This window comes from Myotis lucifugus, unplaced genomic scaffold (assembly GCF_000147115.1).
Source record: "Myotis lucifugus unplaced genomic scaffold, Myoluc2.0 scaffold_2, whole genome shotgun sequence".
Taxonomy (NCBI): domain Eukaryota; kingdom Metazoa; phylum Chordata; class Mammalia; order Chiroptera; family Vespertilionidae; genus Myotis; species Myotis lucifugus.
The window spans coordinates 24,701,419-24,729,277 of NW_005871050.1; the positions used below are offsets into that span (position 1 = coordinate 24,701,419).

Here is a 27,859-nt window from a genome sequence, read left to right on the forward strand (position 1 = left end):
AGAATCATTAATCTGAAGCCTCCTGCACACCACACACTGAAGATTGAGCCTGCAACCTGGGCATGTGCCCCAACTTGGAATTGTACTGTGACCTCCTGGTTCATAGGTCCACAATAAACCACTAAGCCATGCCTGGCAGGCCCTTGCTGCTTTTAAGTTTCTCTCTTTGTCTTTAACCCTTGGCATTTTAATTATGATGTGTCTCGGTGTGGGCCTCTTTGGGTTTCTCGCGTTTGGGACTCTCTGTGTTTCCTAGACTTATATGTCTATTTCTTCCACCAGGTAGGGGATGTTTTCTGTTATTATTTCTTCAGATAGTTTTTTTTTCAATATCTTGCTCTTTCTCTTCTGCTTCTAGCACCTTCATAATGTGATTGTTGGTATGCTTGCAGTTGTTCCAGAGGATTCTTTTTTTTCTTTTTGCTCTTCTGATTGGGTGTTTTTTGCTTCCTCATATTCCAAATCATTGATTTGATTCTTGAAATCTTCTACTCTACTGTTGAATCCCTGTAAATTATTCTTTATTTAGGTTAGTGTATACTTAATTTCTGATTTGTCCTATTTCATGTCTTTGAAATTCTCACTAATATCCTTGAAAGTCTCACTATGTCCCTTGAAGCTCTTACTAAGTCCCTTGAAGTTATCATTAAGATCCTTGAGTAACCTTAGACCCATTGTTTGAACTCTGTTTCCAGTAGTTGGCTTGCTTCCATTGCATTTAGTTCTTTTTCTGGAGATTTCTTCTGTCCTTTCATTTGTGACATGCTTCTTTGTCTCTACATTTTGGCTGTTTCCCTGTGTTTGTTTCTATGAATTAGGTAGAGCTGCTATGTCTCCTGGAATTGGTTGAGTGGCCTTGTGTAGTAGGTGTCCTGTAGGGCCCAGTGGCTCAGCCTACCCAGTCTCCTGAGCTGGGCACTCTAGGTATGTTGGGTCTTGGGTTTCTGATTGATAGGCATGTGACATGCTGACACCAGCTGCTGCTTGTTTGAGATTTTAGGAATGTCTGAAACCTGAGACAGGACAGGCCATTCATATGGAAAAGCTGCTGCCAAAACCTTGGCTGGGGCTACAAATTGGATGGGTCGGGGTCTTAGGGAATCACCAGGGTAGAGCAAACAGTGTGAGCCAAGCTGATGGAAACTCAGATATGGCTGTCAGTCAGGCTTTCAATGGGGGAGATCCCAGCACAGGAACAATGAACCCTGCAAGCACCCCACTCTGAGAGAAAGCTACCCCTGAGTTCTTGCTCTGATGACAGAAAATGCAGTTCCTCCTCGTATGTCCCTGGATCCTCCAATGCTGCCATCTAGCACTGGAGCCCAGAGGGAGAGGAACCATGTAAGTTTGTGCACTGGCCTTTTAAAATAAACTGCATGGGACTTCAGCAGCCTTCATTCACTCAGTCACAATCCCCAGTGGTTTTTATAGCCTGAAGTTTTAGGGACTCCTCTTTTTGGCTCTGGAACCCTGACCTGGGCATCTGGGACCCCTTGCTCCTCAGGGTAGGTCTCCACAGCCAAGCTATCACTCCCGATTAAAAAAAATGTTGCACATGGGTACCGGACCAGCTCATTCTGCACCTCCACCCCTCCTACCAGTCTGAATGTGCTTCCTTCTTTACTTCTCTAGTTGTAGGACTGCCATTCAGCCAGGTTTCAGGCAGTTCTGAATGATGGTTGTTCTGTACTTTAGTTGTAATTTTGATGTGGTTGTGGGAGGCATCAAGTACTGGCGTTTACTTGTGCCACCATCTTGGTTCTCCTGGAATCTTATTCTTACTGAGCATAATAGGTGAAAATGATGCACTCAATCTCTTTTAGGGATTATTGATCAGTTTCCTCTTTACTCAGATATTTACCTCTGGATCATTCAATAAGGACTTTCCCTACCCTCACTCTGTCACTTTCCAGTTTGACAAAGAAGAGGTATCTTAAGCATAACATTCATACAGGTGTAAGGGGGCAGGGATAAAGGGGGTTTCATACACACAAGAGGTTTCTGGTAAGCCTACTACTTTTCTTGAGAAATCAGTTTGAATCTTCTAACCAAATGGGATCAAAATGTCCCTAACAATTTCATTGTCAGCCCAACAATAGAGAAGATTCCAGCAGGATATGTTCTGGTTGGCCAACCAGAAAGGCCAACACTGAGGATGAAAACATGAATATAACTCAGAAAGTGAGGAGCATAATTTACCAGAAATCCATGCTGTTATTAAATTTTAATGTATATATTTGATACATATATGTTGATATTTCAATAAGAATCACTTACCCTTGGCCAATTTTTTCAAATCTTGTGTATTTTTTCTTTGGATCACCAACACTCACAATGCTTCCTGAGTAGGGAAGGGAAGGAGAGAGAGAGAATGAGGTTGAAACTGATTGATTTATCTTTATGTAATACTAAAAATTAAGATGTCAGAAGTAATGACAAAACATTTGAACAACATTCCTGTGTGATTTCTATAATTTATATGGATAATGATACATTTTCTTAAACAAATAGTAATCTATTAATTTAAGTACTAATAACAATCTATGCTGTTTGTAATAAAAATTGATGATGTTTGTGAAACATAAAGAAAAGACTGGTCATAACTCAACATTTATTAAAAGTACCCATAAATGATACTGTACATTAGGAGCTAAAAACATCTAAGAACTTATACACACAATTTAATAAAATTGCTATCTTCTCTGATATGAAATAAAATTGAGCACTATAGTACATTCAATTATGCTGAACAAATAACTATTAAGCAATTACTATGAACCCAGTACTGTGCTAGGAAAGATGCAGATGGAGATGGAAACAAAGTTTAATCATAAAGTGATGAGACTCATGCTTTAAAAAAAATACACCCCTGAACCTAGTACCCTACTAGCACTCCAAACATCTTTAAAATATTTAATAAGGTATGATTTCCATAGCATAAAGTTCACCCATTTAAAGTGCACAATTCAACAACTTTTAGTAAATTTTTAGAGTTGTACAAATTTACTAAATTTTATCATGATCTAATATTAGAACATTTTCCTCATACAAAGTTTAAAGAAACCTTGTACCTGTTACCAGCACTTTTCACCACCCCTCAGCTTTCCAACTGATTCCTAGGCAACCACTATTGTATTTTCTGTTTCCATAGATTGCTCCCAACTTTGTAGCATAAGTTCATAAGCCACAGAAGAAAACCATTAATCTATCATTTTGAATTTGGAACAAATATTACTTTTATTATTTAAAAATATCAAATATACTACTCAGAGGTTGAATACTTTCCACCATTTGGAATAAATCCAGAGGAAGTGACAGTTGACTCTTCAATGCAGTGCTCAAATAGGTCCAGAAAAATTCTGGGCCATAGCATTATGGGAATAACGGTACAGCTTCTCAAAGGGATTACTTTGAAGGGAGTAATTTATTTGGATGTCTCTTACCCTCCTTCCTTTCTTTTTAGAAGCAAACATATCAGTATCATTATATTTGAGTTATATTTTACTAATATGACCGCTGTCCCAAAGAATAGTAGAATCAGTTAGTAAAACAAGATTTACACACATGAACCAATTAAGAGAAGGTCTGTAGATTCTGTATCCTCATTGTCACTCTTATTCACCCCATACTCTTCATGCCAGGGCCGTTGTCATTGTTCAGATTCTCAACATCTCTTTACCACGCAATCGTATTAGTTGTTACATACCTCTAACCAGTGGTTCTCAACCTTCTGGCCCTTTAAATACAGTTCCTCATGTTGTGACCCAACTATAAAATTATTTTCGTTGCTACTTCATACTGTAATGTTGCTACTGTTATGAATCATAATATAAGCATCTGATATGCAGGATGGTCTTAGGCGACGCCTGTGAAAGGGTCGTTCGACAGCCAAAGGGGTCGCGAACCACAGGTTGAGAACCGCTCCGAGTCTAAACTCTGCCTTCCTTAATTCCTCTTCCACAATGCCTTTGACATATGGTAACTATATAATTCATAATCTGAGACTGTCTTGGATAAACTAAAATGTATGGTCAACCTACCATACATTTGAACCATTATTCTTAATTCTTCAAAAGTTCCTCCTCACTACAGGGTCAAGTTCAAATTTCTTAGCCTGGCATAGAAAGCTCTACCATCAAGCACCATCTAGCTTGTACTTGACCAGTCTAGCCTCATATTCCTTTCTTCTCAATCCTTCCAACTTTATATCCTAGTAATACTATCATTGTCCAAGGCTTTGCAGATGCTCCCCCTTTCCCTTTCCTATTCAACACATGAATTATTATTTATCACTTAAATATAATCTCAAGTCATTCTCCTTTATGAATTTTTTTCTGATCCTTCCATTAAGGCTAATGTGCTTCTTCTTGAGGACAGAAACCTTGTCTTTTCATTCCTGCAACTTTAGTGCTTAGAATATTGGCTGCTACTGAATTCATTTGTTGACTAAATGAATAAGAACAAGAAAATATGTATTCAAGTACTAAACTGTGTGCCACAGACAATGCCTCATGCTCAGTTTAGACAATGATTCATTCTCTGGGCTAGTGAACAACTTAATTTAGAACTACCAGCAAACAGTATATCTTAAAAAGTAATTAATTAAAAATTTCACTCATGGATTGCTCATCAGCTTTGTTGTTGTTGCTTTTTTGTTGTTTGTTTATTGTAATAGAAGTCCATGTTTCAGGTTAAAGTAAGACTTGCATAATATGTGAGTTGTTATATTATAATTCTTTTTCTCTTGTATTTTCAATCTCAGTCAATGATACTACCATCTATCTACTCAGTAGCCTGAATCAGAAACCTGGAAGTGTTTTTTGACTCATCCATTACCTTCACTCCCCACATGCAGTTGTCCACTGAGTCTTGGGCCTGTATCTATTTACTTCCTAGATATTATTTGAATCTGTCCCTTCCTTCCTACTACTGTTCTAGTTGGGATATCATTATTTTTGTCTGGGCTATTTCAAATGCCTCCTACCTGGACTCCTTATTTCCAGCCCTGCCCACTTCAGTCTAGGCTTCATACCTCTGTCAGAATGCTCGAAGTACAAAATTGATCATATGATTATATGGTTGAAGAGTCTTTGATGCTCCCCCAACACCCACAGGGTAGAGCTTAAACTCCTTGGCATGAAATATAAGGTTTTTCATGATCTGGTTCTTGCTTCATTCTCCATCTTATTGGACCACTTTCCCACCAGAACCTTACGCTTTGACCATAACAAATTAATTGTAGCTCATGATCAGCTCCTGCTTAACCTTTTAGCTTCCTCTCCTAAAACTCCAGTACCACCATCCACCACTAATTTTATATTCAAGTGATATTGAATAAGTTAAAATTATCAGGTATATGCCTTCATACCTTCTTTATATGCTATTTTCTGACTGTAATGTCCTTCTTAAGTTTTCTTTCTGGCAAGTTCATATTCATGCTTCAACTCAGCTTCAATGTTGGCAGTTCTAGAAAGCCTTCCCTGATTCTTTTGAATAATGTTAATAATTTCCCCTCTCTGGACTACTACTGTTCTCTCTATCTCTTTCCCTTCCACCCTCCATCCCTCTGTCTCTTGCTTTCTTGTTTTTGCTCTTCCTTCCTTCCTTCCTTCTTTCCTTCCTTCCTTCCTTCCTTCCTTCCTTCCTTCCTTCCTTCCTTCCTTCCTTCCTTCCTTCCTCTGTACTTAATATGCCATATATATATATATATATATATATATATATATATATATATATATATATATTTCTATTACAGACATCCCCTTATAGACTGTGCCTTAAAGACAGAATCCGTGTCTTATTCACCTCTGTATCTTCAGTGCTTCTTTACACAGTGCTGTGTATGGAATATGTTGGGAATTCAATAAATGTCTGCTGAATTAAACTCAAGTAAAACTATGCATTTCTTTTTGTATTGCATTGTATATATGTGCCTTTTGTAAATGCACCGTATTTTAAGACAGGGATTGAAGAATGTATTTTACTTGAGTTATATCTGTAGAATGCCACCAAATTAACAATTTCTGAGTTGCAATTTCATTTTTCAAATTGTCTCACAGATTTCTACATCATTGAGAACTATCCTTATCCAAGTCAGCTATTAATGGGAAAGGGCCTGGACTTCTTCTTCTTCTTTTTTTAAATGAAATATCTATTTTAAAGTCACTTGAAATCATAGTTCTTTTAAGCAATTTCTAGTCTTCTAAGAAAGTTATGCTATTAAGTTGCTGAGCAAACTCTTTTCCATAGACTGAACAAAAGCAAATAAGCTTCAGCCCAAGCCACTTTTTAAATTATAACCAATTTCAATTGGCAGGGTTCAGTTAATGAGGTTTTATGGTAGTAAATTATTCAGCCTTTATTTCCATGGTATGCATGGTAAAATAAACTGGAAATAAATCCTTTCACAAGGATTACTAAAAGACATCCATTTTGATGACATTCTGCTTCTGAATTTAACTGCTATTCAAATAAAATGGAATCCCCACACCCAGAACCCTTCACAGGAGAGTGTTTGCTGCCATCTACTGATGTTAGGCAAGTACACAGGAGGCCTTGTTTAGTATTCTAAATCACACAAGAAGCTTTCAAAGTGACCCCTTTCATCAGAGCCATTATAATTTGCTTTTATACAATTTAATAAAGGGAAAAACATTATGACACAATAGGGAAAAAAGTGACAAAAATGAGCAACTCAAAATCAAAAGGAAAAAAATGATAGCAATACCAGAACAATTTCCTACTAGAGCGATTTCCTAAATAAGAAACAAATTATTCATTTTAAACTACAAGGATTTAAGAAATCAGGAAATACTAGTATTTGGAAATAGGGTTCATGATTTGGTTTCCATGGCAGAAAAGCCCATCAATCTATTCTCCTACATATTAAATTAAGTTGAACTCTAACTACTAAAACATTATCGCTTTAGTATAATGAAACTTTTGATTCCTGAGAAAATGAAAAATAATTATCTAACTTAAATTCAGTTCTATGTGAGGGCAAATTAAGAGAAAGAGTTTTGAGTGAGAAATGCTGGGGGTGGTGAGGAACAAGACAAGGAAGTGATTGTAGGTCCCAGAAGAGACAGGCTAAAGACAAATTTACTGCATTGCACAATTCTGCTGACAGTAAGTGCCTTTTGAATATTTTCACTGAAATGTAGGGTTTTCTTTTTCATAGACTTTAAAATCATCACATGAGGACATGCTTTTATTGATTTTAGAGAGAAAGGAAGGGGACAGAGAGAGAAAGAAGCATTTGCTATGATAGAAACATATATCAGTTGCCTCCCATATGCTCCCTGATCAGGGATCAAACCTGAAACCTGGGTAGGTGCCCTACTGGGACTATAACCCTCAACCTTTTGGTGTATGGGCTGACACTCCAACAAACTGAGCAACCTGGCTAGGGTGGTTTCTTTATTTTCCAATAGATTCAGACAGACTACAATGAACAAGCCAGACCCAGGCTATCTGTCTGTGTGAAACTGAAAGATGATCTCTCCATTTCAACCATTAGTGATTCCATAGTCTGATCCTCACAATCAGTATCTGCATGGAAGATAAATAGCCTGGAGGGGTTTTTATCTGAGCTGCCCACCTCATAATAATTGGATCCCTGAGACTAAAGGTGAGGCCACCATCACCTCTTCTCTATGCCTATGATGGGGGGTCCACTCTGGTATGGGCTATAGCCATTTCCTCTACCTCCCTGTCTCCTTTTCCTAACTCCTTTATATCTCAACACAGGCTCATCTACTTCTTCCCCAAGTTCCAAGGTTCTCATTGATCACGAGGTTCTCACTGACTTGTGCATAGGGGCCATACATTTGGAATTATTCCTGATTTCAAACATTGTGTCGCACTAGAAGACACCATGCCCGATTTTTTAAAAATCATAATAATAAAAGGCCAGTCACAACTGAAACGACCGGTCACTATGAAGTGCATGGAGCGCCTCTCGGTTCCTCCCCATGGCCCACAGGCTCCGATTGCAGAAAGGCTGGCAGTCGACAGGCGGGCAGGGCGGCAGTCAAGTGGGCACAGCAAGGTGACCACAGTGAGGCGCATATGGGTGGGCGGGGCTGCGAGCACAGCAAGGTGCGCATGGGTAGGTAGGGACGCATGGTTTCACACACTAGGCCTCTAGTCTACACTAATAAAAGAGAAAGATGCAAATTAACCATCACTCCACTACACCCACAAGCATGCCCACCAGCCAATCAGGAACCAGTATGCAAATTAACCCAACTAAGATGGCCATGGAGCTGGAGCTAGCAGGAGGCATGGGTTGCCCCTGGCAATGGAGGAAGCCAAGCTTCCCGCCTGCCCTGGCTGGCCCTGGGATCCACTCAAGGCTACAAAGTTTCAATTATAAAAGATAAATAAATCCCAGATACCTGCTTCCAGTCCACCCTGGAAAAAAAGAAAAAAAGGAGAGGCTGGGAGCTTGGGTCACCAGGGGGTGTGGCCAGCCTGAAAACGATCATCAGCCCCTCACCCAGGCTGGCCAGGCACCCCAGCAGGACCCGCCCCCACCCTGAAGGGGCTGTGACCAGCCTGACGGCCCGCAGCCCCTCACCCAGGCTGGCCAGGCACCCCAGTGGGGACCCCCACCCTGAAGGGGGTGTGGACTGCCTGAAAACAGCCCTCAGCCCCTCACCGAGGCTGGCCAGACACCCCAGTAGGGACCACCATCCTGAAGGGGGTGTGGCCAGCCTGAAAAAGTCCTCAGCCCCTCACCCAGGCTGGCCACAACCCCATGGGGTGAGGGTCCCCACTGGGGGCTTGAACAGCCTGCAAACAGCCATCAGCCCCTCACCCAGGCTGGCCAGGCACCCCAGTGGGGACCCCCACCCTGAAGGGGGTGTGGCCAGCCTGAAAACAGCCCTCAGCCTCTCACCCAGGCTGGCCAGGCACCCCAGTAGGGACCCCCATCCTGAAGGGGGTGTGACCAGCCTAAAAACGGCCCTCAGCCCCTCACCCAGGCTGGCCAGGCACCCCAGTAGGGACCCCCACCCTGAAGGGGGTGTGACCAGCCTGAAAACGGCCATCAGCCCCTCACCCAGGCTGGCCAGGCACCCCAGTGGGGGCCCCCACCCTGAAGGGGGTGTGGCCAGCCTGAAAACAGCCCTCAGCCCCTCACCCAGGCTGGCCAGGCACCCCAGCAGGACCCCATCCTGATCCGGGACACCCTTCAGGGCAAACCAGCCAGCCCCCATCCATGCACCAGGCCTCTAACCTATATAATAAAAGGGTAATATGCAAATTGACCCTAACGACTGGGAATAACTGGTCACTATGACACACTGACCACCAGGGGGTAGACACTCAATGCAGGAGCTGCCCCTGGTGGTCAGTATGCTCCCACAGGGGGAGTTCTGCTCAGTCACAAGCCTCTCACGCCTCCTCAGCAGCACTAAGGATGTCCAACTGCAGCTTAGGCCTGCTCCCCGTTGGCAAGTGGACATCCCCCGATGGCTCCCGGGCTTACAGAGGGTTGTCTGACTGCCAGCTTAGGCCCGATGCCCTGGGGAGTGGGCCTGAGCCAGCAGGTGGACATCCCCCAAGGGGTCCCAGACTGCGAGAGGGCAGAGGCCTGGCTGAGGGACCCCCCCGAGTGCACAAAATTTTGTGCACCGGGCCTCTAGTCTATATTTAAAAGCACAGTGACCAGAACAGTGGAACAACCAGAACAACTGGTGGCTATGACGTGTATTGTGGCAGCCAACCAGCCTAATCCAGGCCCGTCTGGCCCGGCCCCTGATCGGCCCCCAACACCCGGATCGAAGGTGGGGCTGGCCGCCAACTGCCTGCGGCCCCTCCCCTCCACCAGCCCAGCCCGATGGTCACTTATTGGGGTGGGCCAGCTGGACCCCACCTATGCACCGGTCCTCTAGTGTTGAATAATATGGTTGCTCCCTTTTTGCAAAAGTAGCATAATAATAATATACTACTATGTATCGTGCTAGGTGTCTTCATTTAGTCCTCACAAAATCCCTATTATATTATATTGTATTGTTATCTCAATTTTTCAGATGAAGAAACTGAAGTTCAAAATTGAGTGACTTGCCTAAGGACATACAGCTAGTCTATATTTATGACTCAAACTAAGTTATTATTCATCTCAAAGCCTGTCTCATTGTATTATCTTAATAAGGCTTTTATACTTATGTAATAAAATAGTTACTACCACTTTTTTTGCATTTAATCTTAGATTTATTCAACACAACTTTTTTACTCTACACAAGAAAGTATAAACACATTATCTAAAATGCTACAAAGTTACCAAAAAAATTCAAAACAGAAAATTCATAGTACTGACTGTACAGTAATAGCCAAAAAAAGCAATGTACACGTTGTCAAGGTAACACGAAAGACCACCACGAAGGGGGAGAAGGTCTGTGATGACCTTGCAGAGCTCTCAATTTGCTCACCAATTTCAGAGAAAAAGGAGATGTGCCATATGGATATATGTGCATGAGTACATGTGGAAACACAACCATTTACAGCAACTAATATGGGATGTTTAACTCTAGAAGTCAAAAGAGCTCAAGCAGGGGAGTGAGGCCAGGTTAATAGGAACAGCAGTTGCACAAAAGCATGCCCTTTTCTGAAGGATCCTCAGGCTACTAGACTGGCCCTAGGTCATCGATGGAATGGAAAAATGTGCTCCCAGGCTGGGGTGGCACTGCCACCTGGAACCCTGCTCTGTTCTTGCTGGCTCTGCCACTAAACTGACTCTCAGAGCCTGGAAACGTGGGAACTTTCTATTCAGGAAACTGGAGAGCATCTTCTTAGGCACAACCCCAAATGAACTACACTTCTGCAGCCAAACTTGGCCTTCAAAGGAAACATCTCAATGCTACTTTTGGAAGCCTGCCCCTGACTGAGGATTTGTTTCCTACTGACTGTCCTTCAGCTAGAAAAGTCACAGAACTGAGTTGGATGGGATATAAGTTTCAGGGCAGAGCTTCGGTGGCTTGCTTATCGGTAGGAATTGGAGTGGCTCCTGTGGCTGCAGCAGTCGAGGAAGCAGGATCACCGAGGCACCAGCACCTGTGGCTCTGGGAGTGTGACCTTCTCCTCATCCATGGAGGCGACTGACACCACATGGGGGGTGGTGGTAGCATACTCCTGAGAGGGCTGAATCGCTTGAGGGGTGGCCTAGTCTAGGGGGCCAGAACAGCAGTGGCGGTGATTTCCTGGCCATCAATTTGTCCTCCATCCATGTGCTTCAGTGCCTTCTCAGGTTCATCTGGATTCTCAAACTCCAAGTATGCATAGCCTTTATCAGTGGTTCTCAACCTGTGGGTCGCGACCCCTTTGGGGGTCGAACGACCCTTTCACAGGGGTCACCTAAGACCATCGGAAAACACATATAATTACATATTGTTTTGTGATTAATCACTATGCTTTAATTATGTTCAATTTGTAACAATGAAATTGGGGGTACCATAACATGAGGAACTGTATTAAAGGGTCGCGGCATTAGGAAGGTTGAGAACCACTGCTTTAGATAGATGGGGGTGCATCCTTTCTACAGGCATGTCAATCATTTTAATTTTCTCATAGGTAGAAAATATCTCCATGATGTGATCCTTGGTCACATTCCTGGTGAGCCTACCAATGTGTACTTTGGTGAGTTTAGGGCAGTGGTCGGCAAACTGCAGCCCCTTGAGTGTGGCTATTCCACAAAATACCACGTGCAGGCGCTCGAGTACAGTGCGATTGAAACTTCGCGGCCACACTCAAGGGGCCAAAGAGCTGCAGTTTGCTGACCACTGGTTTAGGGGAAGGGTTCCGCCTTTTCCTTTCCTTTTCATTTCTTTTGGGTGGTTTGGATTTGGAGCGGGTACGCCACCTGTTGTTATGTCTGCACTGAGAAGGACTTGGAGAGCCGGAAGAGCTGCTGAAACTGGAGCTTCTGGATGTGCTGGAACTTCCTGAGCAGCTTGATGCTGATGAAGAGGTAGAGCCGCTGCTTGAGCCAGTGCTAGTACTGCAGTCAGAGCTGGAGGTAGAGCTGAACCGAGACCTGGTGCTGCTGCTACCAGTGGAAGCGCTGCTCTTCTGAGTTTATCCCTGCCACAATCCTTCTTGCTCAAGTCCTTGGTGGCCCCTTTATCTTTAGAGTGATCCTTGGACTTCTCATCAGAGTGGTCTTTGCATTTGGAAGGAGAAGGAGCCTTAGTGCTGGACTTTTTATTATTTTCTTTGACTCCTAGCAAGCTCTTCTTTTTCACTCCTGATAAATTCATTCTCCCCTTCTGAGGTGTTCAAAACAGCAATGGCGGTCTCACTTATCTGAACTCTCACTTCTAACTTGCGTCAGAGAAACGATCCCTAATCAATTGCAATTTATGCCAAAGCACAGCATCTTCCTGCCACCTCGCTTCTTCTTGCTCTCCTCAGCCTCTGAGGTCCGTGCCGCTCAGTAGTCAGGGTTAGGGAACAGGAACGTTACTACCACTTATTAACTAAATATTTTGTACCAGATTTTTACATGCATTATTCTCATTTAATTATCACAATGCTATGAATATGGTACGATTATTATAGCTATTTTATATGAGGAAAAAGAGGTCCAGAATAGTTAAATAACTTTCCCAAAGTGAGACAGCTGTTGGCAATTGTCTTGTAATTTAAATTGGGGCCTTTCTGACTCCAATACCTGTCCTTTCAGCCATTGGTAGAGCTCCATAAAATCCATCCTATATAGAGAGTAGTAATATGTAGTTATGATTTATATCCCAATTTGACAGATAAGAGACTGAGGCTTAGAGGGGTTAAATAACTCGTCAAAGGTCACAGTGAGAAAGTGGCAGAGAAAGGGCATTAGAGGGTGCCAGTGGAGCAGGAATAGGAAAGACTGACTTTGCAAACTAAGAAGTACAGCTCAGCTTGAATCTGATTCATGAGAAGTAATCTCCCATTTCTTTAGAGGTTCTCCCTGCCAAGGTCTTGTGAGTACAAGGTAGGATTGGTTGTTATAGGTGGCCCACTGGCTAGGGCAGTGATGGCGAACCTATGACACGCGTGTTAGAGGTGACACGTGTGTTAGAGGTGACACGCAAACTCATTTTTTTGGTTGATTTTTCTTTGTTAAATGGCATTTAAATATATAAAATAAATATCAAAAATATAAATCTTTGTTTTACTATGGTTGCAAATATCAAAAAATTTCTATATGTGACACGGCACCAGAGTTAAGTTAGGGTTTTTCAAAATGCTGACACTCCGAGCTCAAAAGGTTCGCCATCACTGGGCTAGGGGGAAAATGATTCTCTCTAGGCCCAAGCATTCTCCAACAGAGAAGAAAACAATTATTAATTTAAAAAAATTCAAAGGTAGTTTTCTCCTCTTCATCATGTTGCTCAATTCAGAACAGAGTAAACAACAAATTATAAAGTAAACAGATCCAGTACTGTTACCGTTTGTAAGCAAAGCAAGATTTGGGCCCATGAAAATAATGCTTCTTTCTCTGTCACTGAAATTAAGGAAGCTATAAATTTAATTATAATAAATCTAAAACAGATACCAAATAATAGTCATTTTTACCAAAACTAGGCTATTAGGTTTTTAACATCTAATAAATCTCATAGGTCATGTTTATATGTACAAGATAAAGGAAAAAATTGAGGCAATTGAGTAATTGAATTGAAATTATTAAGGCAATTCTTTCATTTTCCCTTTCTTTTTACATATATAGACAGTTGAGACATGCAGTTGCAAAATGGGTAGTGGAAATAGTGTAAGCTATTTGAATTCAAACTCTGGCTCTGCCAGTCATTAGTGAAACTTTTTTGAGGCATACGTTCACTGATCTGTAAAAGGAGGCTATTAAAATCTAACACAGGGATTATTGTGAAAAGTAAACCTGATAATGTATGGAAAGTGGCCACCACATAAAATACTCAATAAGTTGGAATAATTACTGTTAATACAGCAAATAGTATTAGCACTAAGTTCAGCAATTCCAGTTATGAGTGCTTACAGACAGCTGCAACCTAAACCTTTGTCTTTCTAAAATACCCCTAGCTCAGAATGTCTCAACCTCAGCACTGTTGAGGGGAAATGAGGGGTGTTGTCATTTACACTGTAGAGAACTTAGAACCATCCCCAGTCTATCCCACAAGATGCCTGCCGCACTCCCTGTGTCGTGACAATATACGTCTCTAGACAATGCCAAATGGACCAATGACCCTGTCTGTAGAGTTTTCCTGTGACCTATAGCTCCCCTGAACTTCTCTCTTTCTTTTCAGCAACCTTTTAGATAGACATTTGCTTGAAATAAAATGGCCTTCTATTCACTAATTGTATCACATGATTACATCTTATCTTCCAAATAAAATTGCAAGTTTCTTGATGACAGGAAATTGTTTCCTTAAATGATTCTGTTATACAACAGACAAGGTGAAGCCCAGTAAAGATATATTTGTTTGCTTATTTTTTCATCCATTTACTCAAGAAGAATTTGTTAAGTGCCTTTATATGTACCAGACACTTTATTAGAGCTGGGCATACAGGAAAAGAAGACACAATCCCTGCCTTTGAGGAGCTCCCAGTCTAAGTGAAAGAAGATGAAAGATTAGTATAATGTGATATTTTTGTCATAAAGGCAGCAAAAAAGAAGGGTACTTAACTCAGACTAGGAAAGACAAAGAAAGCTTTCCTGAAGAGGCAACATTTGAGCTGAGTTTTGAAGGATAAGTAGTAACTAGATTGAGGGCATTGATTGCAGATAACTAGTAGTTTGTTAAATGCTTTTGTAATATGATTTTAATGAATATATTTCATAGACTTTTGACTCTTTCAGCAGAGAATGTTTTTTAAAGCTCTTTGACCCAGCAAGATAAGTGGAAGAGTGTTTTTGCAAAACTGGAGTGACTGTGTATACACGAGCATGTACACACTAATGACACTGTGGAAAGGAGGCTGGGCTGTCAGCATTTTCTGACCATCGCCCCTCTCCCTATAGAAATGCTCCTAAAATTAAGGGAAAAGGATATATTATTGTGGCTTCCAGTTTTGATGGACTCTGTGGAGTTTTGATAGACTTATCTGTCATGATTGGTCAGTTGGGAGCCCTTGGGGTATGATCATAGGATATGTCATCAGACTATTTTCTTCCTTTTGGGAGTGTAATCTTAAAATAAAACTTACTGCTTAATTCATTTTGTCAAGTTTTCAGCTTAATTAATTTTTCAAGTGAAAATATTTAGTTTTTGTCAAATTAGGAGTGTGAGAAAGAGAGTGATCTAGAAAACACAGTGAGTCCCAAACTTTACATCTTGTGACTTCAGGGAGTATGGAGTTCATACAAGCAGATTCAAACTTCTAAAGAATCAATTACAATTCTATTTAAAGAGAAACAATTCCATGAAAAAAGTAATGATGGCAAAAGACTCACTCAGCTTCTCTAGAATCTCCTCATCTGTCATCTTGGATTTTTTCCTTTGTCGATCTGTATTTCTATACAAAGTACTGGAATTGGCATTCTCAGCAGAAGGTGGTGTGACCTCTTTACTTGGTGCTGCTGGTGAAGCAATGGATTCAACCACAGAACGAGTATAGATCTTAAAGACAAGAAAAGAAGTTCTACAATTAAAACAGCAGGCCAAGGAAAGAGTATGAAGTCAAGACACTCTCATATCAGTGAGTTTTTTGTGTTGTTTTTTTTTAATCAAGATAAATTTTCAAGGAGTTTTAGGTTCACAGCAAAATTTAGGGGAAGGTACAGAGAATTCCCATATACCCCCACCCCCACACATGCATAACTTCACCCATTATCAACATCCCCTTACCTGATTGGTGCATTTGTCACAATTGATGAACCTACACTTACATCATAATCACCCAAAGTCCATAATTTATATACAGTTCACTCTGAGTGTAGTACACTCTATGGGTTTGGATAAATGCATAATGAGATTTATCTATCTTTATGGCATTATGCAAAGTATTTTCACTGTCCTAAAAATTCTCTGTGCTGTCTACTTATCCCTCCTCCTACCCTGAACCCCAAACTTCAGTGAGCTTTATAAAAAAAGTGATTTATATTAAAAAAACACTTTATGTTTATTAGAGCTGGGCATACAGGAAAAGAAGACACAATCCCTGCCTTTGAGGAGCTCCCAGTCTAAGTGAAGGAAGATGACAGATTAGTATAATGTGATATTTTTGTCTTAAAGGCAGCAAAGAAGAAGGGTACTTAGCTCAGACTAGGAAAGACAAAGAAAGCTTTCCTGAGGAAGCAACACTTGAGCATAGGTATATGGTATATACTTATGTTGTTTACTCTGTTCTGAATTGAGCAACATGAATATGGCAACCAAGTGTTGCCTCCTATATAGGCCTGGTACATGGCATATACCTCTGTACAAATATACTGTCCTTGAAAGCTCTGAGGAGCTAGTCCTTTGTGACCCCCATATAAGCTGTCCTAATTCTAGTACTAGTGCCTCTGCTCATGCAAGTCTTCCTATTTGATTCACATGAATTTTCTTCTCTATCTTAATCTCTGGAGCAGTTTTATAACTTAGCACTTATTTGTATATTGTTTGGTATTATTCCCTAATTGTCAAGTGCTAATCTTGTATCCCAAGTTTTGGAATATAGTAAGATGTTCAATAGGTACTAGTTGATTAACTAGACTCTGGTTATCTGAGTGTTCCAAATGACATCTTTTGAATCATTTGGAAATAGTCACTTGTTACTTACTGATTTTGTATGCTCAGGTCTTGGTGCAATAACTGGTGGGGGTTCATTGTCATCTTCTTCTTCTTCCTCTTCTTCATCTTCTTCTTCAGACACAGGAGGGGCCAAAGGAGGCTCTGATGCTGTTTTTGTACTCTTATGACAAAAACAAAGTTAAAAGACCAGGTATTAACTCCTCATTGCTTCCCTTCGGAAATGAGACAAGGGAAATGAAATATTTAACCATATAGGGTTACGAGGGAACTGCATCTTTTACAAAGGAACAGAACCATCTAAAATTTGGTGTCCAGGACTTGCCCACATCTAGAGATACATTTAGATCATAGTTTAAACAACATAAAAAATTTTAAAGTTATGCTTATTTTCCACTGAGCCAAAAAAGTGAGCTATTAATTTATTATTTTAAAGTTCCATTTTTTGTAAAATCAATGAGTATATTTTAAAAATCAAATTAATTACTATTAAAGCTTTGATTTTTTTCTGGGCAGATTGTCAATTTATTGATTGACAGGTTGTTAACCAGAAAAATGTTATTTTGTGCTTACAGATCAGAGCATGTGTATGGATATGATATTAAGACAGCTCTGCAAATACTCACTAAGTACAAGAAAGCCCATGAATGTTTCTTCCCTGTTCAGCCTCCTGAAATGAAGCACTCAGAAAGTAACAGACAGGAAGATCTAAGGAATACCCATCTTCATAAATAATTATTCAGTTTTAACCAACAGGTAAATGGTGATGTATAATGCTAAAAATGCAATAACACCAGCACCAAAAACAACAACAACCATAAAATCTAGGGTCAGTTCTTGATCATTCATGTCAATATAGGGGTAAAATGGTACCAAGGCTGGATTTTGAAAGAACTATGGTCATGATTCTAAAACTGTGGTCCTCAGAGCAGCATCATTAACATTATCAAGGAACTTATTAGAAATTCAAATTCTTGGACTCAATCCAGATCCATAAAAACCTCTGGAAGTAGGGCCTTGCAATCTTTGTTATAATAAGCTTTCCAGATGATCTTGATACAAGTACAAATATAAAAGCTAGTGAACTATGATATTGATATGTGTTGTCCAATATGGCAGCCACTAACCATACATGGTTATTGAACACTGATAACTGATTAGTCTGAATTGAGAAAAGTTGTAACTATAAAGTGCATACCAGATATTGAATATGAAATATGAAAAAATATTTTCTTAGGCTTTTTACAGAGTATATACATTGACATGACTATATTTTGAATATATTGGGTTAAGTAAAATATTTTATTAAAAATAATTTCACCTACCCTGGCTGGGTGGCTCAGTTGGTTGGGGCATTGTCCCTTACACCAAAGGTTGTGAGTTCAATTCCTGGTCATGGTATATACCTAGGTTGTGGGTTCGATCCCTGGGAGGCAACCAATCAATGTTCTTCCCTCTCTCTCCCTTTCTCTCACTCTAAAAATCAATAAAACATATCCTCAGGTGAGGATTAAAAATAATAAAAAATAATTTCACCTATTTTGTCTTACTTTTTTAAATATGTCTACTAGGAAATTTAAAGTAACATATATGGATTTTATTAAATTTCTGTTGGAAAGCACTATTATAGATTGTTTTTGATTTTTGTTTTGTTTGTGTATGTGTATATATTTATTTATTTGTTCTTTGTTTATTCCTTCAATTATACTAGTTTAGGCTAATCTTAAAAAGAATTTTCATTTCTTGAGGACAAATCTCCAAAGTCAGATAAAGGCAGGCTACTAGTAGATTTACATAAAAAACATCCCCCAGCACATGCCCAATCATGTAGAAACCTATGATGGAATAAAAATAAGGTATAATCATATATTTGATTGGAGCCAGAAAGGTTTATCTCTTGTGAGAAGGAAGACACCTTAAAGTTTATAAATAAGTACTTGAAAAAATATTTGATTGCCAGATATACATACTGAATGGTTTATAGATTGAAGTGTAGATGCTTACTTAATATTGGTTTTCTTATTTATACACCTATATTTATTCTTTTTTTGTCTAGCAAGTCAGAAAATTATTTATTTACTAGAAGCCCAGTGCACGAATTCGTGCATCAGTGGGGTCCCTCAACCTGGCCTGTGGTATTGGGCTAAAACCAGCTCTCTGACATCTCCCTTAGGAGTCCTGGATTGCAAGAAGTGCAGGCCAGGCCAAGGGACCCCACTGGTGCATGATTGGGCACAATCGGGCTGTGGGAAGTTGGCCAGCTGGGGAGGGACCACGGGAGGGCTCCAGGGTATGTCCAGCCCATCTTGCACAGTCCCTGTTGGCCAGACCCCAGCAGCATGCTAACTTACCGGTTGGAGCATCTATCCCCTGGTGGTCAGTGCACATCTTAGCGACTGATCCACCAGTAGACTGTCTGGCCTCTGGTAGTCAGTGCATATCATAGCGAGTGATTGAGCGGCCTTAGCATATCATTAGCATATTATGCTTTGATTGGCCAACTGGATGACTGGACAATTAGCATATTAAGCTTTTATTATATAGGATAGCCAAGATTTGGAAGCAGCCCATGTCCATCAGTAGATGTGTGGATAAAAAAAAGCTGTGGTACATTTACACAATGGAATACTACTTGGCTGTAAAAAAGAAGGAAATTTTAACCTTTTGTGACAGCATGGATGGACCTGGAAAACATTGTGCTTAGTGAAAGAAGCCAGTCAGAGAAAGACAAGTACCATATGATTTCACTCATATATGGAATCGATGAACAAAATGAATGAACAAGCAAAATAGTGACAGACTCATAGATAGAGAGCAGACTGACAGCTGTCAGGGTTGGTGGGTTGGTGGACTGGGTGGAGTGGGGATTGAGCAAAAAAGAAAAAAAGAGAAAAACTCATGGACAGGGACAATAGTGTTGTGATTGAGTGATAAATGGTTATGGACAGGGATTTGACTTGGGATGGTGAACACACAATACAGTGTACTGATGATGTATTATGGAATTGTACAACTGAAACCTGTATAAATTTGTTAACCAGTGTCACCTCAATAAATTCAATAAAAAATTAGCCTGTTTACCAGGACTCTCTTCAAGCCCCTCATGTCACTGTATTTGCCAATCCAAAGCTATCTATCTATCTATCTATCTATCTATCTATCTATCTATCTAAAACCCTAATATGCAAATAGACCAAACAGAGGAACAACCAAACAACTGAACAACCAGTAGCTATGATGTATGCTGACCACCAGGGGGTGTGTGCTGAACATGGTGGGCTTTGGCTATGGCAGGATGGTGGAGCAGGTGAGTGGGGGTGCCAGACCAAGGCAGGGTGCCGGTCGTTGTCATCAGGATGGTGGAGCAGGTGAGTGGGGGTGCCAGACCAAGGCAGGGTGCCGGTCGTTGTCATCACGGCGAGCCTCTAGTGGTTACTGAAAATTCTTTGCTCCTGCATGCTGCAGTCCCGCCCAGGACTCACACCTGCTGCTGGCGCTGGCCCCGCTTGCACCTGCTGCCGATCCCAGAGCCGCTGCTCACACCCACTGCAGGTGCCCGACGCCAGCCCGGATCGCTCAGCACTGTCAGTGTGTTCGAGCAGTGGCTCCCACCCCAATCGCCCCTGAGGACTTCTCCACCCCCGCCCCTGCTCCTGAGGGGTGATTGGAGCTGGAAGCTGTCTCTCGCACCTGCTGCCGGCACCAGCCCTGCTTGCACTCACAGCCGGCGCTGGAGCTGCTGCTTACACTTGCTGCTTGCATCTGGCACTGGCCTAATTGCTTGGTGCTGTCAGCGGGTGCAAGTGGTGGCTGCCAACCCTGATAGCCCCTGAGGACTTCTCCACCTCCCCTTGATCCTGAGGGGTGATCGGGGAAGCAGCCCACTAGCATCCACTGACAGCGCCAGCCCTGCTTGCATCTGCTGTTGGCACCGGCCCCAATCGCTCTATGCTGTCAGTGGGTGTGAGCGGGGCTGGCACCGTCAGCATGTGGGAGCAGTGGTGGCAGGAGCAGGGCTGCTGGCAGAGAGGGGACCAGGGGCCGTGGCAGGAAGGGCCGGGTAGGGGCATGGAGGATGTGCTGAGACCCATCCCTGTGCTCACAGCCAGCCTCGAGCCCACAGTTCCTTCCAAGGTGCACAAATTCGTGCACTGGGCCCCTAGTTTTATTTTAACACTGTACAATTCTAACTTGTTCTTTACCTTGCAAGACCTGTTTCAAAATCACACAGTCATGCACTAAAACCCTATAAATATTCTCCCTTGACATCCCCTTTTAAAGACACAGCTAATACTATTGAGGTAGGGCTCTTTCTTACTGCTGTAAGTTTAATAAACTTAGCTTTGCTTTATTAATAGGTTTATCTGGTGGCATTTTGGGGAGGCAAAGGTATAATGTTGCTATACTTTTCCTTCCAGGCTGATAATTATTATGTCTATGTCTAAACTTATAAAAATAAAGATATATGGATAGCAAATATTTTTGTCTTTTTGAAATTAGGTATTTTTGACACTCATTATGCCATTCATTGGGTCAGGGGAGGTAATTCTTCATCTGGATTGGGTCCTGTAGTCTTTTAGAATTCCAAAGGGTTTGGCCTATTCTTCCCTCCCCACCCCCCGCCAAAGACAAGTATATACATGCTCTTACATATAATTTCTTTTTTTATTGTTTAGAGAATTACAAATAGTGGTACATATGTCTCTTTTTCCCCCATTGACCTCCCCCCGGCCTCCCCCATCCCCCAGCACATGCCCAGACACTAGCAGGGTGAGGGCATATGTCTTACATATAATTTCAAGGGTTCATAGATCTTCTGAATACTATCCATAAACTCCAAGTTGTAAACCCTGTTCTAGAGAGTAAATACACCATCTAGAGAAACTACCTCAGAAAACTCTTCTTTCTTTGAGTTAATTTTTTAAAAATGTACATATGTTAATTTTTAAATTTTAATTTTTAAAGGTCAAAGGAATTAAATTTAAGGACTTTGGAGACTTTAGATAATGCAAGGTGTTGTCTGGGCCACTTTCAGTGCTTGTTTAAAATGCAGATATCAAGGTTCCATTTCAGAACTACTCTGAAAAGTAGAGTCTTGAAATCTGCATTTTATCAAACTCCCCAGGCAATTCTGATGCACAATAAAGTAAATGAACCACTAATCTAGATGGACAAAGTAAATCAGTACTGCAAATCAAAAGCACTATCTGTCAAGTGTACATCCAGGTTCTCTAGGCACAAATCATGGCATATTTATATTTTTGCTATTACTTTCCACTTGGAATACTGGCCCAGGATTCTAAATGCATTATGTCACTCTCAATCTACACTAATAAAAGATAAACATGCAAATTGGTGTCACTTCGCTATGCCCACCAGCCAATCAGTGTGACTATGCAAATTAACCCAACAAAGCAGTTAATTTGCATGTGCAGGTGTGGAGCAAAGACTGAAGGCTCTGGCCAGAGTGAAGACTGAAGACTGAAGATTGAAGACTGAAGAGGCTTGGCTTCTCCGCTGCAGACGCAGTGGAGAAGCCAAGCCTCACTGTGGCTGGACCAAAGGCCTGGGTCCCAGATGCTGGAGGAAAACTGGTGCGGGCAGCCAGGGGAAAGAAGGCCTATTGCGCAAATCTTCGTGCAATGGGCTTCTATAGTATAATAAAAATATAAAATTTTAAAAGCAGCATCAAATTGAAGAGCAGGTCCATGAACAGTTTTTAGCATTTAATACAATAATATCAAAGAAGCTACCAGAGTGAGAAGTAAAGCAGATGTTATATGATTATGGGAAGTATCACTGAATTCAATATTAATTATATACCCAATATTTAAAAACACTTAATGACTACAGCAGTGCTTCTATTTTAATTCCCACCAAGGCTACTAGAGGATGCCAAGACTTGTGATCACTTCAGGCTATGTCTATAAAGGGCTGTCAATCCCATTAAATCAGATACTGTATGATAGCTAGGTCTACTGGAAGTGTTTCTAATAAAAAAATAATATCAATAATAATAATAAAATAAGCAGTGCAAAGTGCAGTCTCCCCTTAGAACAGTGGTTCTCAACCTGTGGGTTGCAACCCCTTTGGCGGTCGAACGACCCTTTCACAGGGGTAGCCTAAGACCATCCTGCATATCAGATATTTACATTACGATTCATAACAGTAGCAACATTACAGTTATGAAGCAGCAACAAAAATAGTTTTATGGTTGGGTCACAACATGAGGAACTGTATTTAAAGGGCCAGAAGGTTGAGAACCACTGCCTTAGAATAATAAGGAGAACACAAGGTGCAATTATCCATTCCTAAGTAACTGAGTCCCACAGAAATGATCTAACCTGAACTTAAGGGTCTAATTCAGTTCATTCAGTCAATAAAAATACAGCCTTAGTCAAACAGTTTAATCAAATATGTCCACCTGAAGTCTTGCCAGCCCTTCAAACTCAAACTGTCCAAGAGGAAACTCAGCATTTTCTCATAGAAATTTGCAACTCCTGAAAGATGACACCCTATTTCTGGCCAACCACATATCATTTTAAGCCTGCAATCATCTTTGACCTCAACTTCTTCTCCAACATCCAATCATTAACCTAACCATCTTGGAAATTTGAATTTGATCCCCATTCCTACTGCCACTATCTCACTCAGGACCTCATTACGCCTGGCCTGGGGGATTGCAATACTCCCTCAACTGGTCTCCTTTCATCCAGTCTCACCTTCTGTCCTTAATTCATTCTGAACATTTGCTGTCAGACTACTCTTCTCAAAGCATAAGCTTTAATCATTTAACACTCTTGTTCTAAAAAACTTCAACCTTGCCCTGACAGGTTTGGCGCAGTGGATAGAGCATCAGCCTGCGGACTGAAGGGTCCTAGGTTCGATTCCAGTCAAGGGCATGTGCCTTGGTTGTGGGCACATCCCCAGTGGGGGGTGTGTAGGAGGCAGCTGATCGATGTTTCTTTCTCATCGGTGTTTCTAACTCTCTATCCCTCTCCCTTCCTCTCTGTAGAGAATCAGTGAAATATATTTTAAAAAAACCAAAAAACAAAACTTTATAAAAAAATAAATAAATAAAATATAAAAAACTTCAACCTTTCCACTATACACTGAAAAAAGCCATATCTCTAAGAATACCATTTAAGGGTCTCTATGATTTGGCTCCAAGTTAACTTTCAAGGCTTATTTCCTACTAGAGGCCTGGAGCACGAATTTGTGCACGGGTGGGTTTCCTCCGCCTGGCTGGCGATCAGGGCCAATTGGGACAGTCTCACCCAGTCCCCATCAGGGCTGCAGGAGGTTGGCTGGGTCAGGGGAGGTGGCCAGCAGGGGAGGGAGGAGCCGTGGGAGGTTGGCCGGTTGGCCTCCTGATTGGGGCCATCAGGTGGGCCAGCTGACCAAGGGGAGGGACTGCGGGAGGTTGGCTGGCCATGGGAGGTTGGCTGTGGGAGTGCACTGACCACCAGAGGGAAGCTCCTGCATTAAGCTTCTGCTCTTTGCTGCTCAGTACATGTCATAGTGACTGGTCTACTGGTCATTCCAGTCGTTTGGTCATTAGGCTTTTATACATATAGATGATTCCCTTTCTTGCATCTCAGTCTTCATTCAAACCTACATCCCTTTCTCTCCTTGTTCTCCTCACTATCACGTCCTTTTCCATGCTTTTCCTAGTGCTTAGAATGCCCTTCCCCATCTTCACAGATCCAAATCCCATGTGATTTTCAAGATCTAGCTTAAATGCCACATTTTATATAAACCATTTTCTAACTCAATCTTCAATAAATATGTAGCAGCCATTGAGCTTGTTTATGTTTATACTTTTTTCCCTTACTAAACTAAGCTCCAGATTTCCTGGTGATTTTAAGGAAGCATTTGATAAAAATCCTATCTAATAAAAGAGAAACATGGTAATTAGCATACGACCTCTACCTTTCCCATTGGCTAATCAGGGTGATATGCAAAATATTTTGGTCACTATATAGATTTAGTTTTAATTCTACAAGCAAAACCAATAGAGGCAAGCTCAAAAAGACCAATTTCTTAGGGAGTATAAACTGTTTACAAAATAAAACTCCTACACAGACCATCCTAGCAGATTGATGTGTTAAATAGTTGACTTACCAAAAAATAACAATATTTATTTGCCAGGATACCTAGTCAGTATTACACAATAATGATATTAATTAAATCAAGGGGCATAAGTTATGTGTTGATCATGGAAGGTTGGCATTTTTATTTTTCCCATGTTGCTATTACCTTCCTTCACATGCTGTTTTCAGTGTGACCCAATAAGTTGTCATGGAATAGAAAAATGAGAAGGGGAAATGACCAGTGAGAATACGAGGGCTATATTCTGTTGTGCTTTGGAGAATCTGAGTAAGACACAAGTACCATTGCCTCACACAAGCTTTGTCTATGAAGAGAATAAGTTTTTCCTCTTGTTATCATCTAAAAAATAATAGTAATAGTAGCTTATAATTAATAATCACATAGGGTGTGCTAGGTAATATACTAAGTATATTATATGCATTAACACATTAAATATTCACACAAGTTTTAGGAGGTAGGGTATACCCAGTTAAAGCTGAAGAAAGAGAGGCTCAGAGGAGCTAAGCCATTTTCCCAAAGTTCTCAGCTTTTAAGAAGAGGAATAAGACTAAATATCTATGTCCAAGGCCTTAATTCTTTTTTTAAATTTTATTGTTAATTGTGGTAAAACATATATAACATAAAATTTAACATCGTAACCATTTTTAAGTATATAGTTCAGTAGTGTCAAATGTATTCACATTGTTGTGCAACCATCACCACCATCCATGTCCAGAACTCTTTTTATCTTGTAGCATTAAAACTCTGTACCCATCTAATCTAATAAAAGGGTAATATGCAAATTAAATGTCACTCCGTCACAAAGGTGGTGGTGCCCATAGCGTTCTGCACCCTGGCAGTGGAAGGAGGGAGGGCATCTGGGCAGGCAGCATGCCCCCAGCCCAGCGGAAACAATGCAGGGGTGGGGGTGTGCTCCAGGCGGCCACCGTGGAGCTCAGAGCATGCCCCAACCCCAGCGGACACAACACAGGAGGGCCTCTGTGTGTGAACTACAGAGGAAACACTTTTTCTGACCACTCATTGGCTAAGCTCCCTGTATGCCGCCACTCGCAGTGTTCTTGATAACTTGGGTAATAAGAATCCATGAAGGTGATCTAGGGTTTTCCACCACACTCCTGGAGGAAAAAACTAAGGTCTGCTGCTGGAGGGGCTAAGAAATGTCATATCCTCCCTAGCTGGTTTGGCTCAGTGAATAGAGCCTTGGCCTGCCGACCACAGGGTCCGGGTTCGATTCTGATCAAGGGCATGTACCTAGGTTGCAGGCTCCTCCCTGACTGGAGCCCAGGTCAGGGCTCATGCAGGAGGCAACCAATCAAAGTGTCCTTCTCACATTTATATTTCTCTCTGTCTTTCCCTCTCTCTTCCAAGCTCTCTAAAATTCAATGGAAACATATTCTCAGGTGAGGATAAAAACAAAAGAAAAAAAGAAATGTCATATCCTATGAAAGAGACATCTTGAAAATGCCTAAAGAAATTTGTCATTTTTTCGTGGTGAAGGGACTGGAGTCCATGTTGATGAAAACACCTTGGTGGCTGTGGCAGCCGGCAGTGGTAGCAGCAGTGGGGTGATGGGGCTGGCACCTTCCCCTGATTAGCCTAGTCATCTCCCACAGAGGGAGGCCAGACTGTGGCTTAGGCCCCCTCTCCATGGGGAGCGGGACTAAGCTGTCAGTAGGACATCCCCTGAGGGCTCCCAGTCTGTGAGAGGGGGCAGGCCGGGCTGAGGGACCCCCCCACAGTGCACAAATTTCATGCACTGGGCTTCTAGTTAACAATAACTCCCCATTTCTACCTCTCCTAGCAACCATTTTCTGTCTCTATGATTTTGATTACTTTAGGTAATTCATGTAAGTAGAATCATACAGTATGTATCTAAATTATACTTTTAAAAACCATTTTTAAAAGATTCTATATATAAAAAACTAGATATGCACAATTGTGTTCTATTGGACTACCAGAAACACTGATTACAGAAAACTGTTTTAAATGTTTCACTTACCGAAGAATGGGCTGCTATGTATCCATGTGCACTTTTATCTGAAAAGTGAAGATAAAGCTGTCACCTTTGTTTCATAAAGACTGCCTTATTTAAAGACGATACTTAAAAAAACAAAAACAAACAAACAAAACTTCACGTGTTTGACCAGAAGGGAGTTCTCCAATTCATTATTAAATAGATATTATGAAAATGACATTTTTTGTTATAATTTACACCCTTACATCACCAACATATTATCACCACATTATGTTATAGACCTTTAATGAAGGCCTCCAGTGATTCTCATCTATATGGAGAAATATTAAGATTACCTACTCCTGGATTGCAATGATTCCATACAGTAGTCCCCCCAAAGTGGGGGATCGATATATTCAGGCCTGAAACCTGAGATAATACCAAACCTTGTGCACGTGCGCGCGCACACACACACACACACACACACACACAGCAGGTCCTGGAATAACATTATTTCTTTAGACATTGTTTTCTTATAATGTTGATGAGATGCTGTAGAAACTTAACTCTTGTTTTTATCAATTAGCCTATGGTAAAACTGGTTTCATTATATGTTATTTGGACACACTTGCAAGAAACTATGGAAGACATTCAGTGAGGATTTATGGAACCCAGTTTTTCTGTTCATGTCATCTACCCACAAATTTAATGCCTTTTCCATTTTAACTAAGTACCTATCACATAATGTAGCTGTAATTTTTGCATTTTGAGTTGTGACAGAAAAACTAGCATGGATTTCTTCTTCACAATTATGAATAGAAGATTCATTCTTCCCATAGATCTTAGCAACTTCAGCATATGGTTGTTTTCTTTCCCTATTAAGTTGACAACTTTTCAGTTAAATCACTTTATGGATTTTCTTTGAAATATCTGAATTGCAAGCATTACTACTCTTGTGCTTTGAGGAGATTAAGTAAAATAACGGTTACTTGAACACAAGCACTACAATACCTCAACAGCTGATCTGGTAACATAGACGGCTACTAAGTGACTAACAGGTGGGGAGCGTGTGCAGCATGGACACACTAAACAAAGAATGTTT

The 27,859-nt window shown here is 41.1% G+C and overlaps 1 protein-coding gene and 1 pseudogene across 6 annotated transcripts in view; both read right to left on the reverse strand.

Moving 5' to 3' along the window:
• PAK3 (p21 (RAC1) activated kinase 3) overlaps positions 1 to 27,859 on the reverse strand; it is a 361,927-nt gene that overhangs the window by 66,740 nt on the left and 267,328 nt on the right. For all 6 annotated transcript variants that reach the window (XM_006082231.3, XM_023756794.1, XM_023756800.1 and 3 more), the window contains 4 exons: positions 26,803 to 26,840; positions 16,723 to 16,854; positions 15,413 to 15,578; positions 2,278 to 2,341 (listed from right to left, as the gene is read on the reverse strand). In XM_006082231.3, the coding sequence (XP_006082293.1) occupies positions 2,278 to 2,341; positions 15,413 to 15,578; positions 16,723 to 16,854; positions 26,803 to 26,840 (400 nt within the window). The remainder of the gene's footprint in view (positions 1 to 2,277; positions 2,342 to 15,412; positions 15,579 to 16,722; positions 16,855 to 26,802; positions 26,841 to 27,859) is intronic.
• LOC102440947 lies at positions 10,962 to 12,260 on the reverse strand (annotated as a pseudogene).